At 40.9% G+C, this 14,098-nt stretch overlaps 1 protein-coding gene across 1 annotated transcript in view; it reads left to right on the top strand.

Annotated features, from left to right (window-relative positions):
- The first annotated feature begins 5,082 nt into the window (after nt 1-5,082).
- ATP11A (ATPase phospholipid transporting 11A) overlaps nt 5,083-14,098 on the top strand; it is a 138,029-nt gene continuing 129,013 nt past the window's right edge. Inside the window, exon 1 of the mRNA XM_062575480.1 lies at nt 5,083-5,196. Coding sequence (XP_062431464.1) covers nt 5,158-5,196 — 39 coding nt within the window. The 5' untranslated portion in view covers nt 5,083-5,157. The remainder of the gene's footprint in view (nt 5,197-14,098) is intronic.

Genomic DNA, 14,098 nt, shown 5'->3' with positions numbered 1-14,098 from the left:
AAAATTACTGTTGGTATCTCATTTCATACAAAATATTCAGAAGGGTCTGAAAAAATAATATTTGCAATAGATCAAAGCACAAACATCTGTTCCACCGGGTGAATAATCTCCCTTGTTAATATAAATTAACTCATTTAAATATATGGTGTAGAAGAGAGAAGAAAAAGAAGTTGTTCTTTTGATTAGCTTTTCAGAAATATAATGGAGGGACACAATTAAGAAGTGATACATTTGTAGGGAAAAAGCCAGGAACACTGCAGGATAAGCAATTTCACTCAAAACATATAATAGTTTCTCAAGCAGACGAGCTGCATATGATTAATGGCTTTTCAATCTCTGTTGTTTTTCTGTCTTCATACTGTTCTCACATATGCCCAACTCAGCTCTTATCCATTCAAAAAGTATTTAGTTTCTTTGCTTGTATGAGGAGCTTAAAGCCCAAAACCTCAAGAAATATATAGCACTAACATAATAGGAAGTAGGAATCCAAACATATGTTAAACATTTTGAAATTTAGATCTCTAGTGCCTCTGATGTAGATCTACCATATTACTAATGTGTACTATGTAACCAAAGTATTTCTGGTAACTGTGGGACTTCACTGAGGCTTGGCTGGTGCATAATGTTTTAAAACCCTGTTTTCCTACCAAAGCTGAGATAGACCATGGAGTACCACAGCCTCAGAAAAGTAATTCAGTATAAAGTGTTTTGTGGACCCTGGACTGGTCTTCCAGCATTTTCATTGTAACTATAAAACAAGGGTCACTCAGTAAGGATTGCAAAGTAGCAGAAAATACGATATAAGAAGAGTAAGGATTTTGTACATTAAAATATTCACCTTGTGTCTAATGCTATTTAAACAATAAACAGAATGTTTCAAGCAGAGTTGTACTGATATAACAAGGAAGTAAGAAGGGGTGTGGGATTCTGTGTAAGTAGTAACATCTAAACCAACTAAGAACTGGATGGGGCAGATGGGAGTAGGCTGAGAGACCAATTATGGATCAGAAAAAACTACTCAATAAGAATGAGAAGTGGAGAGTAATAGGAACAGGAGCTCTAATTTGCAGTCAGAAAAGAAGCAAGATATTTAGAAATGTGAAGACAGTTAAGTCAGGCAAGGTAGATACAGCATACAGATAATTTTATAAATTTATTTTTAAAAAGAGAAATTAGGAGTGAAATAAATGTGATGGCATATTCAGAGAGAAGAATACCAGTTTAATAACCTGTTTTAAAGTAAAGCATTGTACAATAGGCAGAATAGGTTCATGACCAATATGATCTAAGTTCCTTTTTTGGCTCTACTGTTAAGTCACAATGTGACCTTTGAGCCAGTCACTTGAGACTAGATCCAATAAAGGACTCAGGCACCTTAAGCCTGACTTAGGCAGATTTGAGGTACCTAAGCCCAAAAGTATGACCTAAGCACCCTGCTCAGTTGCTTACTAACCCTAGAGGCACTACTTCACTTTGTTACTCCAAAAAGGCATATATTTCTGCTCTTCAGCCCTCTGTGAACAAGACAGTTCAATCAGCAAGTGCCAGCTGTGGTAACTTTCAGGAACCTACCAATGTGCTTTTCTGGCCTGCACATTTCCTTTTTGTGGAAATGAAAGTACAAAGGACAAGTAATGCAGGCCGAGATTTCATCTCAATATATGCTTAGGATGCAGCTGTGCTCCTTTTCTCTCTTTCTTGACAGCACAGTACCACAGTTTTAACAAGAAGGACAGAAAAACATCTCAGCTTATGCTGAGCACTAGCCTGGAAGTGATAAATGTGGACCTGAGCCTCTCCTTGACAGAGGGAGGGAGCAGAAACATGAGTCTCACTTCCTTTGCTCTGGAAATTGGTCCTACTTTCTTCTTAAAGGATATAGTAGACCTTTGCATGCCTATGGGACCTATTCCCAGGAGTGGGTTCCAGGCTCTGGATCTGAAGAAAATTTTTCTTGCAGCCACATCTTGGTGAGCTAGCTGAGGAGACAGCAAGGAGTTCAGAAGTATCCCCCTGATTATCATGCCTAGTTAGCTACTGTTAACTGTACCTTGCTCATCACGTAAACTTTTTGCTCTTTAGAAATGCTTTATGCAGGGTATCAAGTGGCTTACACACCTAACACAGGGTTCTAGGTTAGTCTCTAATGGCAAAGATATACATACATATGCATAGATAGATAGATAGATATATTGCAGTTTTTAACTTGTCGGAGTATAAATCTTTGAACTTGCTTTGCTAGAATTTCTACATGATGCAAAATGAAGATAACGCTAGTTACTGGCTTCGATGAAGAGATGATACTTAATTTTGTTGGAAATGTCTGGTGTTATTTAGATGAAAGAAACCACTAAAGATAGTAAAAGTAAGAAACTTTTAAAAGTAAATTTCTGCATAATTTAAAATTTGATTTCATTCAAAATCTAAGTAACAAGCAATGTAACTAAAGATGGATTGATTAAAGGTGGCTTAACTTGTAAAAATACCATGAACTATGAGTATTCCAAATATTCCATGGATTCTTGGAAAATGGAAAGGCTAGACAGAGAAATACCTTAAAAAAACAACCAAAGTAATTTCAAGTTTCAGTTCAGCAAATTTAGGCATTTAGAAATTTTAACTTCATGCTTGTAAGTTAGATTCTTCTAATTGTTTGTATCAAATGAGTTTCCTAAAGAGTGACAACCTACCCATAGAATATTAATATTTAATTGTTCATGTTAATAAGCAGACAAGAAAGTAGCTTTCTGTTAGCTCATACAGAAGAGCTTATTTTAAGATAAATTCTTAGTCTTTTAACAAAATGCTAGTGGTACAGTATAAGCATCGTTTCGCAGTATTCCAAATTTAAGTTTCAGTGGTAATTTCTTCAAGGTGAAATGTAGGTAGAGAAACCTATATTACAGAAATGTTAAATCTGCAAATAGGAGCATGAAAAACACAGCTGAGTCAAAAATAATCTAAATTATTAGTAGTAACAAGAAAACAAGAAATTTGTTTTTTATGTCAACATTTTAGAGTTTGAACAGCAACATTAGCTTGACCACATTGCACTTACGGCACATTAAATTATACATTTTGCAGCCTAACCAGTAATAAAAAATGCTGAATTTATATAACACATTTAAATTAAAGGTGACCTGTAAAAGAACTGGTCACATGCCCCCCTCCCCCTTTTTTTTGGTATTTATATGATGACCTCTAATGGTGTAATCTTTATTTTTTCCCCATATGATAATCCTATTAGAAATTCAGATACCTATTAGGTATTCTTTGGTCTAGAAGATTTTATGGTGTCTTGAGAACTAATGAATTATGAAAACACAAAACCAAAGGCCTGGAAGTTGACTAATTTAGGCCATGATCTAGGCCATAAAGAGCAGCTTACATGATGAGTGTAGGATTTTTGTTCTGATTGTACAAAATGCTTTGGGTTTTGTTTGCTTTTGGTAACATAACTTCTTAATGAAAACATTGAATTTTATGAAATTAATTAGTTCTGATTAATTATGGAGAAAATATTTAAAGACTTGCTCTTTTAAAATTAAATGGTACAGAGTGATTGCCTGATACGACCTGTAAGTTTCTAGCAAAGTCACGCTAGTTCTTCGGTACTACTGCCTTTGTGAAAGGCATGAAAATATAGCAGCTGGGGGAAAACAAAGGCCTTTAAAGAAATTCTTGCTGGTATTGTTAGAAAATAAAAACATGTTTCTACTTTTCTTTGTATACATTTCTGTTGATCTCTGCTTTTCACCCAAGAATCAAAGTAAGTCATTTATATTGTTTGCAGGTTTTTTAGGGCTATAATTTTGGGCTCCTGTCACTGAAAGGAGATTTAACTGTTTTTACTGCGTTAAAAAAAAAGTTTCTGCCTGTTCCTTGTCCAGATACAAGACTGTGCCACATGCCAGCAGTGTAAAGAGCGCACTTCCTTGAATGCCTGTACACAAAGGAACACGCTCAGAGCTGTGCTAAGCAGACGTTACATTTAATACAAACTTAACTTGGTATCTGGTGTCAGTAAGAATTATTTATACGTATCTGGGATCTAACGAGGAGCCACTCGCACGCCCGGAGACGACGGGACGCCAAATCCCGCGGCAGAGCCACCGCCCTTCTCTCAGAGCTCCCACCGGAGGGCGCTGCCCGCCCCGGCGCTCCGGGGGGCCCGCGGCCGGTCCGGCGCCGTCGGGCCGCCGCCACCTCCGCCGCGAGCTGCCGGAGCGGAGTGGAGCGGCGGCCGCTCCCCGCCGCTTTGCGCCTCCTCCACCCGCCCTTCCTCTCGCGCGGGCCGCCCGCGTCGCTTCTCCCTCACGAAGTGCCGCGCCGCCGGCGGGGCGCTCCGGGCGCACCTCAGCCCGACCTGCGCCGGGGGCAAGCGGGGCCCGCACGCGGCTGGCACCTCCCGGACGGCAGAGCGGAGGAGGAGAAGCGCATTTAAACACCTCCTGCGCCGTTGCGCGACAACTCCCTCAGCCTCTCGCTCGCTTGGGCCAGCAACGCAGCCGTTACTGCCGTTGCCGGCTCGGCCGCGTTGGCGGGCGGGCGGGGGGGGGAGGGGGCGTGGCGCCGGCGCGCGCATGCTCGCCCACGCCGCGTGACGTGCGCTGCCTGGGAAGCCCGAACGAGATCAAAGCGGCAGCGGGCTGTGCCGGGCCGTGCCGCGCCGCGCCGCGCCGGCAGCGGGCGGGTCCGCGGGGGGAGGCGTCCCGCCCGCGGCGGCAGCAGCGTCCCGCCCGCGGGATAAAGCCCTTCGCGGGCGGCGCTAGGGGGGCAGAGCGAGGGGGCGGGAGCTGCGAGCGAGCCGCCTCGAAAACTGTTGGCGGCTTTTTTTTTCTCTCGCTTTCTTCCCCCCCCCTCCCGTCCCCTCTCTCTCGCTTTTTCTTCGCTTCCCTCCGCGCTTCCCTTCCGCGGAGCGGGCGGCGGCGCCGGCGGGCATGAGGGGCCGGCGCGCCCCGGCGGCGAGGGGGAGCGCGCGGCGCGGCCGCCCCGTGCCCGCGGCGCGCGTGGTGTAGCCGGGCCGAGCCGAGCCGAGCCGGGGCGGCGAGCGCGGTCGCTGCATGTGGCGGGTGCGGGGAGCCAGGGAGGCCGGCGGCAGCAGCAGCCAGCAGCGGGCGGCGCGGTGCTGAGCGCCCGGCGGCGGCGGCCCCCGCCATGGATTGCAGCCTCCTCCGGACCCTCGTGAGCCGATACGTGAGTACCAGCCGCCCGGCCGGGACGGCTCCCTCCGGCGCTGCCCTGCCCGCGCCGGCAGCTGCGGCGTGCCGGGGAGTGCCGCCTTGCAGCGGGGCAGGCGGGCTCCAGGGCTCTTCCGTGGAGTCGTTTCGGTCGAGCTGCGTTTTCTGGAATTGTCCAGTTTAAATGCCCTGACGAATTCAGAAGAACTCATTTTATTCTATTTTGTAGATGCGCGTGATAAGGCTCAAATGCACGAGACGCGGGTTATTTGCGGGAAAGTGAGTTGAGATCCTCCTATCAAGATGGATGGGGGAAAACATGCTGACCAAAGAGTATCTATGGAGGAGCAAATTAGGAGTGCGTTAGAGTGCATGCAAGTGTAGGTAGTGTAGTGAGTTGGTCTCACCCCCGGTGAGTGTTGTTAAATCTAGCTTTATTGAACTGGCAACCAACCCTCAGAACCGTGGTCTCAGTAACAGCATTTGCCAGTTTAAATGCAGAAGTATGTAGTACAAGGCACAGAGATTGCCAATAAAAATGGGAAGCTGTGAACTGGTACTTTTGAGTGTGGAAGAGGAAATTCAAAATAGATAAGAGGTAGCATTAGTAAGAGATAATGGGGTTTTCCTGCGTGGGAAAGGTAGATGTATTTGGTACAAGTACTGCAGGTCATGAGACTTTCACACTCTGTTCCAACAAAAGTGAACATCTTAGTTTTGTGCACATCAGGGTGATCTACATGTAACTTAGGCTGAAATTTTGCACTTACATGGAAAGGAAGAAGAATTTCAGTGGTGGAAAAACAACCGTAGAGTGTTTTTTTTTTTTTATTATTATTAGAATGTTTTATAGGGTAAGGAGAGAATGGAGAGGTGAATCCTGAAAGTAGCTGTATTTACAGATCCTTAGAGAGCAACCTTAAGAAGAAGGAGAATACCCAAATATGATGAGGTATAAGAACATCAAAAATATCTCTGTTGGATAGGCTAAGCCCAGGTGGATGGTGCTGAGCTCTAGACACAGACAGGATATGTTTGGAAGTAATCTGGCTGTGCTGATTTAAGTATAGGATTTGGTTTAAGACTTTTTTTTGCACATATCTGGAGCCTTTTCAAATAGCCCCAAAATCGTAGTGTTTCTAATGTACACAAAATATGCTGATGTCTCTAAATCTCTTCTTTGCATAACACTTGCTAAACTGTTTTCCAAAGTAAACTTAAGTGTAAGCATCAAGTATGATTAAATCAGCTTGAGAACATAGTGTGTTGGGTGATGACAAACTGCAAACTGAAAGTTGTACTGTGTTGATGAGTGTAAGTTAGCAGTCTAAAACCTATACAAAACATTCTTATATCCCTTGTGAGAAAATGTTGCTCAAAGTGCAACACAGAAAGTACTGTGCTTTTGGAAATACGAACAAGTGCGCTCTGTAAAGTTGTCTGGCTGTTCTGGGTTGCCGTGTATGTTTTCACCTGTATATTCTTTCTTTTGCATTTCTTTCTCAGTCATCTAGTTTGGCTACTTAATTTTAAATTTCTTCTTGCAAATAAAGCATTTTCTGGAAAAAAGTTATGAGTTCTGAGTAAATTCAGGGTTGTCATTTCAGTAAGGTTCCTAAGATCTGGCAAGATAATGTGTTATTTTTCTGTTGTGTGTGTGGGGGGGGTGGTGTGTGTCCCCAACCCCCTATGGCTCAACTATTTTTATAGAGCTACAGCAGTAAAAAATGAAAATGAGCATTCTGAATTCAGGGCCTGAAACAGACTGTCTTGAAGGAGCAGCAGATGCAAGTCAGCAATATTTTACCATAGTTGTTCACACAAAGCTATATGCAAAGCAGAGGTGCTTTAGTGTAGATGTGCTTGCCTCTTTGGAGGCTGCTTTTTAATTTGGGAGACCAAGGCAGTGATTCTTCTCCAGGAGAGTCAGAGGGGATAGATAGATCTTACGCTTGTATCTGAATGAATAAACCTAAGCCTGGATTTAGTGGAAATATATACAGAGGAAATCCTGCAATTGAGGTCCTAGGGCTGTGAATTTCTATTCTCCAATCTTGTCCTGGACTTGTTGAACCACAGCTGTTTCCCAGAGCAGAGTGACCCCTGGATTATCATCAGAACCCTTAAAACAGTATTAACTCTTGGCTGAATGCAAGGTGGAGGCATAGCTGAGGTAACTTGGAGCTCTTAGCAAGCATATGATATGATCTCAGGCTAATAAGTGGTTGTTCTGCATTGTATGAATGGGAGCTTCTAATGTGATAGTCTCCAAGAGTTCTGCCTGATGTCTCTTCCTCTGTGCCCCCCAATATATTGTTAGGGCATAAGTTAAATATCAGTGTTCCTCTTTGACTCTGCGGAGGTGGAAGTCTCCCCTCATTACTGTTCTTACAGTCACTATCTCGAAGTAATGCAAAGTACTGTAATTTTCCAAGGCGCTGTGGAATAACTGTTTGGGTGCTGTCAGGAAACTGAATTCAGCTTGAATTGGTTAACATTTTTAAATACTTGTCTGCTGTTCTACCTGCATAGAGCATCTTTCATTTATTTGCATCTTCTAGGCATTTGGAACACTTCAGTGATATCAGTTGGATAGATACTCAGCATGCTAGTCATATTGTAATTTATATCTTTTCCCCAAGAGATGGTATAAGAGCCTCTTAGGACAGAAAGACAATGATAGTTTTTTCTTGTCTGTGTTCTAAACTGAAATTCTGCAGTGTTTTCCTTATACCCTGCAGATTTTTCTTTCTCACTCTAGCTCCTTTTTTTCCTTACCATGGCTGTAGCCCTACACAATTTGTAGGGCTGTTGGTGAAGAATAACTTGCAATACAAAATCTGTTTTTTTTTGTTTGTTTGTTTGTTTAAAAAATTTTGTTTTCTAACAAAATCAGTTAACTTGAAGTTAACTGTTTAAGTGCAGTTAACCTCAAGTTCAATGTAGTGTTATAAACTCTTTTAAATCCTTCAGGATGAAGTATGGTGTAAGAATGAAGCAGTAAAACATACAGAATAACAAACACACAGAATAATTTATCAGACCCAATTAAAAAAAATTACAGATTATGATCAAATATTTTAGATACATCTTTTGAGTAATTAAGCAGAAACATTGCCATATGCAACTTTTTAATTTACCTGGGATCACAGAATCTGAATATTCTTCTTCAATTAAGATAAACAGTACAATTGTCAAAATGTTTAATTAGCCTCCCTAAGCAATGGAGATAATTGCCATGTTGGCAAAATAAGAAAATTGCTTTTTTGGGGGAGGGGGGAGAGGGTATAGGCATAGTATTTGTCACCTGCTCTGTTAGGATATAAGCTCTTTTTCTGCGTGTTGTATTTGCATCAGACAATGTGCTGCTCTATCATCTCTTCCTTAGATTGTTTGTGCGTTCACCAGAGGACGCGTGCTACTCCAGGGAGGCCAGCCTCACATTAATTCAGTAGTCCCAAGACTGTGTACTGCCCTCCTGTAAGTGTTGTGCAGGGCCTGTTTGTATCATCAGTGATATGAGAAACTTACTAGTTTAATATTAAGCAATGCCCTACTTAGGGAGGAATTAAGCATCCCATGATAAACTAACTATAAAACAGTAATCTTCTAAGGACACAATCTTAATTATTTGGGACATCGTTTAGATACCATCAAGCATTTTGCTCATATATCTGCAGTTGCATTAGCTTTGTCTGGTAATCCTGAGACTTCTGAAGACCTTCTTAGAGCATGAGCCATCTCTTTGCTATAAAGAACAAGGCATCCAGGTCTTAATACCATATCCTTCATACAAGGGGAAAAAAGTTCATTTTATTTTCTTCAGTTGTGTGTGTGCCCATGGCAGCTATTTGTGGCTAAATGTGGATTTCAGTATGCCTGAAGTTATCTGCTGCTTCAGGCAGTCTGGAAAATGTTGCTCTTAGCATATGTTTGCTTGGACACTAAATGGTCACTAAACATCTTGCAGCCTATGGTGACAGTCTGTTCTGTATTTGTAAGACAGCTGGCCCTGATCAGTAAATGCAGCTGCCCAAGCTGACTGCTTTGGATTGTACAGTGCTACTGAGTCAAAGAACTGTATTACTGAACAGTTTTGCTGCTATTGTGTAGTGTGTTTAAAAATCCTGCCACTTTGTTGCTTCTCCTCTTTCATATTCTATTCTTCAGGACTGCAAACCTGGATGTTAAATATTGGTTGCCTTTGTAACTGTCTGTTAATGCATCTAGCAGCAGATACTGCTTCACTTTCAAAAGGAGCAGTAATTTATTACACTTCAGCTCTTGAGACATTTCTGGTCTGTTAACACTGCAGAACTTTCCAACTCCCCCCTTTCCTTTTTTAAGGAAAGAGAGTAAGGGGTAGAATAAGTCACTTGACAAATGGATGGGTTTTTTTTGTTTTGTTTTGTTTTTTCCACTTTTATAGAAATGAGTTGACTCTAGTCTTAGTTTGAGGTGTTTGATAACCTAATGAAACTTCCTGGTTAGGTAAGTTTTCTTTAGCATGTTTAGTAGTAAACTTTATGGAAGCCTGTAGCTTTTAGTCACTAGTGTAGGCAATGTGTTGTTTCTGTTGGCAGTATAGTTCTAAAACAGCTTTCTAATTAATTTTCTAAGTATTTTACTTGTGTACATAGTCCTAGTAGAAATAAATGAGTATTGAGCTTCAGGTTTGTTGTGTGTCGTTCCACTGCCCCCCATTTTAGGTGGCTTTGATAAAAGAAAGATTGATACTGCTTTTACTTGAAAGTTCGAGAGATTGTAAGCATTACAGCTTTGGAATTATTTGTCCAAAGGAACAGTCCATTCATGAAGAGTTTCAGATGCCCTACTTTTGTCTCTACTTAATTCAGTTGTATGAACTTACATATTTACCTGAAAACTGGCAAATTATACAGTAGGCTGAAATTGCTATCAAAGTAACATCCCCCCCTACCCTCCAACAATTTTTTTTTCCTCTCTCCTCCCAGAATAGTAGCTGTAATGGCTGTAACCTCCTCCACTCCCTCCCCCCCCCCCCCCCCCCCCCCCAGGATCACTGTCACAAAGCTTCTTTTGTCTGAAGTGGATTTTTTTATTATTTATATATATATATTTTTCTCCTTCTTAAAAGCCAGTATGGGCAGAGTGCTTGAGCAACTGAAGAACTGAATTTGTTACAGTTAGTTCCAGAGCTGAAAGAACAGTAGTATATATCATGCTTAACTTGTGTTCTGACCCCTGTTTTGTTTGTAGAGGGGTGTGTGTGTGTGTACTTACTTTTTTTTCCTTTTTCTCTCCTCTTCCAAATTTGTCCCTTTTTCCTTGCCTGCCTTTCCTGAAAAAGTTTGTACTCGTTCAGGTTATGTGCTAATCCAGGCCACTTTGAGCTTGTTTGCCCTGTAGCATGGGCATATTTCTATAGATAAAAGTGTAAATATAATACAGATGAGAGTATCCTTTTCCATTCTACTTTCACCTTTTCCTGCACCCATGCTTACTAGTGTACCCTACCTTATTATGCTGTTTAGATGTTTCTTTGTCAGGGTGTCTTTTTAAATACTACTTGCTTCCTAGCTATCGTTTACAGTAAGTCAAAAAGGTTAACTTTTTTTTTTCTTTTCAGGATTATACTTCATCAGCATAAATTTAAGCTGTTTACTTTAAAAGCCTTTTAAGTATATTTATATCTTGACTTTCTATCCACAGGCTGTCTTAACTGTACAAAAGTTATCCTCAGTAGGGGCTATACCTTTGCATACAGGACACTGGTTAGTATCTTGCATTTCTTAAATGTTTGTGTCTTTCTAGGGTATGTAGTCTACTTTTAGTATCTCTTGTAGAAGTCGGTGTGCAGGAGTGAACCACATCTGATTTCAGGAAAACAAATCTTACTGGTTTCTTCTGTGGAGGATTCCAGACCATAGCCCCACCCTCTGCGTGCAGGAGGTGTGGCAGAACACGTTTAAGAGCATGTGTAGCTCTTGGCTTCCTGTTTCCCCTAAATTACTGGTTTGTATCTCTCCTAAATACTTTTTCCCTTGGGAGTGATTCTGTGTGGAGTGATTATGTTTGAGTGCTGCCCTTTGTAATTTTTTCAGCTTATGTTTTAAAGAGGCAAAGTTCGAAAGTTTTATTTCCCTCAGAAGTTACTACTACTGAACATCAAGTGTGTCTGGCTGAAAGGATTTGACAGTCTTGCAAATCTAACTAGTTCTTGCATATCGATGATGACTCTCTGCCTTCATTCTAGTCCTGTGATGTTCTCTACAGATGTTCTGGTATAGTCATAGGTTCAAAAACACCCCAGACCTCCAAAAAAAACTGACAGAAAGCAGAGGGAGAAGAAATACGGAGAATTGTGTGGACTTTGTTCACCTCTCCCCCCCTCCCTCCTAAGGTATCAATTAGTTAACTTATACATGGAAGATGTGACTTCATTTGAGAATAAATGTGAAAATGGGACAGCATTACACAGAAAGAGTACCCTTAGAGGAAGCCAGAGTGCGTATTACAAGCTAGTTGCTATTGACTACACAATATTGCTCATCTACATTCATCAGATACTCTTGGATGATAGAAAACACTTCTTCTGGAGGCTCTAAATTATAGAAGTCTTTCAGTGACTTAAAATAGATCAAGAACTTTTAACCTTGCCATTTTTAGCATCATATATTCTTGTCTTGATCTTTTTCTTGTCTTTGAGACAAGAATTGCACAGTCATTTTTGTCTGTTGACAGCATGCTTTTTTCATTATAATTCTGTACTTAGGCTTTTTCTAGAGCATCACAATACATCAATACTGAAGGCAAGAAGCTTTTTCAAAATCTTTCTTGGGAATGGAAGAAGACAAGGTATGAAGTAGCACATCTATAGCTTAAAATCCCTGCTCACTATTTCTCATTCTTTTTAGCCCCTATCATGCAATAGTAATTGCAACAAGAAAAAGGACAAGGTGAGATATGGTTTTCTTTTAGTATGTGTCTACTTTAAAAAGTAGACTCATACTAATGAAACACGTTTACTTGTCAGCCCAGTTACTGGCTAAAGGTACCACTGTAACACTAAAAGGCTTCACAAAAAAGTACCATGACTGACTCCTATTTGTGCTGTCAAGATAGGGATAACAGATTTGTATAATCTAACTAGGTTTAAATGTGACTAGAAAGCTGAGAAGTTTTTTTGCTTAATATTTACAACCTGACTGACAGTGGGCTGCCTCCTCCATGTCATGTGCTGAGCAGATGTTTAGCACCTGTTATGCAACTGGATTTGACTTTGCTATGTGAGTGGGGGGTGTGTGTTTTTTACAAAATAGGTTGACTCCTCAAAGTCTCATAGTCAATTACAATTTTTGGAGTAACGCTTCTTATTCCATTGGTTAACTATTACACAGGATAACATAGTATTTCTATTTGTATAATTGCCAAGAGATGTTTCAACTGAAGCTCATCCAGAACTGTGAGGCAGAATGACACTGGAATACTATTATCTCCTTTGCTGTAATTGCCATGGCAACAACTGCAGGTAGACAAGGCAAACCAAGGATCTTTTTTGTGTATGAGACAAACACCAGTTTTTCTCCCCCTCTCTTCACCCCATAATGACTCTGAAAAGCGTGTGATAAAAAAATTTGCTCTAAATCAACTTGGAAGTTTTCTTTAATTTAACTTTGATAGTCAACATTTGCAAAATTAGAATTATTTGTGATATTACACTTAAAATGCACTCCTTCTAGAAAGAAGCTGGCAGCCTAACCTGGATTATTCTGGGAGGATGATGAGATGAGCCAGCAGTTAGGGAGCTTGTCTGGAATGAAGAAAATCTGTTTAATTCAATATTTCTTCACAGAATTCATGGAAGACTATGGGTTGATAATTTGAGCCCAGATTCTTCCTTGTCAGGTACCTAGGGATTTCTCAGTATTTGGACATGAATTTCTCTGTGCTTCTTGCCTTCTAACAGGGATGAGAGCTCTTCTGTGGAGAGAAGTTGTAAGGGTAGTTTAAGGCTTTGAGGTAATCAAAATCAGAGGAAGAATAGCAGGTGAAGATAGGAATACAGTATCTGTGTCTTTTTTCCCTTGGCTGCTTAATGTTATTCTGTGTTCCTTTTCCTGCCACCAATTTTCTTCTTGTTCCTCCATCTGCTTATGTGCACACACATTCACTCGCACGTGTGTGCACATGGGCACTCTGAAATTGTGCATAATTTACTCAGCAATGTCAAGAATTATGTCAAGATTTGTCAGGGATCCGGGTGTGTAATGGTAATAAAAGCTTCATCTAAGCTGTTCCGAAGTCTGTTTACTAAAGTATACTGTGTGACTGTGATGTTCTTATTTATTTATTTATTTATTTTCTTCCCCCTTTTTGGTAGCTACTACAAACAAGAATCTTAAGAATTGGGAATGAATATAAGCAGATCTCACAGAAGCACTTTTATGTGAATTTTGCTATTCCCTGTAGACTTATTTTCCCTTTTGGAAATGTGAGACTAGTTAATTTGTTTCCTTCATTAATCATTAAACTTGTATAGATACAAAGAGGGAGGAGGAGGCGCAAAACGAGTGTTTCTCGGTGGCACCGACTAATCTCTTTACTTCAGTCAAAAAGAGGATTTCATCTAACCTATTTTAAATGGAGGATTAAGGACAATTAGGTTCTTCCTCTACATCATTACTAAGATAGAATGTCATGAAATCCTCTGAAATGCACATTCACTAGAGCGTCAGTGAAGTTCTGCAAAACTAGTGGTAACAAACAAAATAGAGGTTATATGCAGAAAAAGCAACTTTGTGTAGGGAGTACTTAATGTGGAATGAATTCTGTAGATAAATTGGGGGGAGGAATTGGGAGGAAGGGATGAACTGAACTGTTCAGTCGGTACCTTTTCGTCTCTAACACTTCTAATTTACATCGTGAAGTGGGCGAGG

This window comes from Rhea pennata, chromosome 1 (assembly GCF_028389875.1).
Source record: "Rhea pennata isolate bPtePen1 chromosome 1, bPtePen1.pri, whole genome shotgun sequence".
NCBI lineage: Eukaryota > Metazoa > Chordata > Aves > Rheiformes > Rheidae > Rhea > Rhea pennata.
The sequence above is the reverse complement of the archived record's forward strand: the minus strand, read 5'-3'. Positions and strand labels throughout refer to the sequence as shown.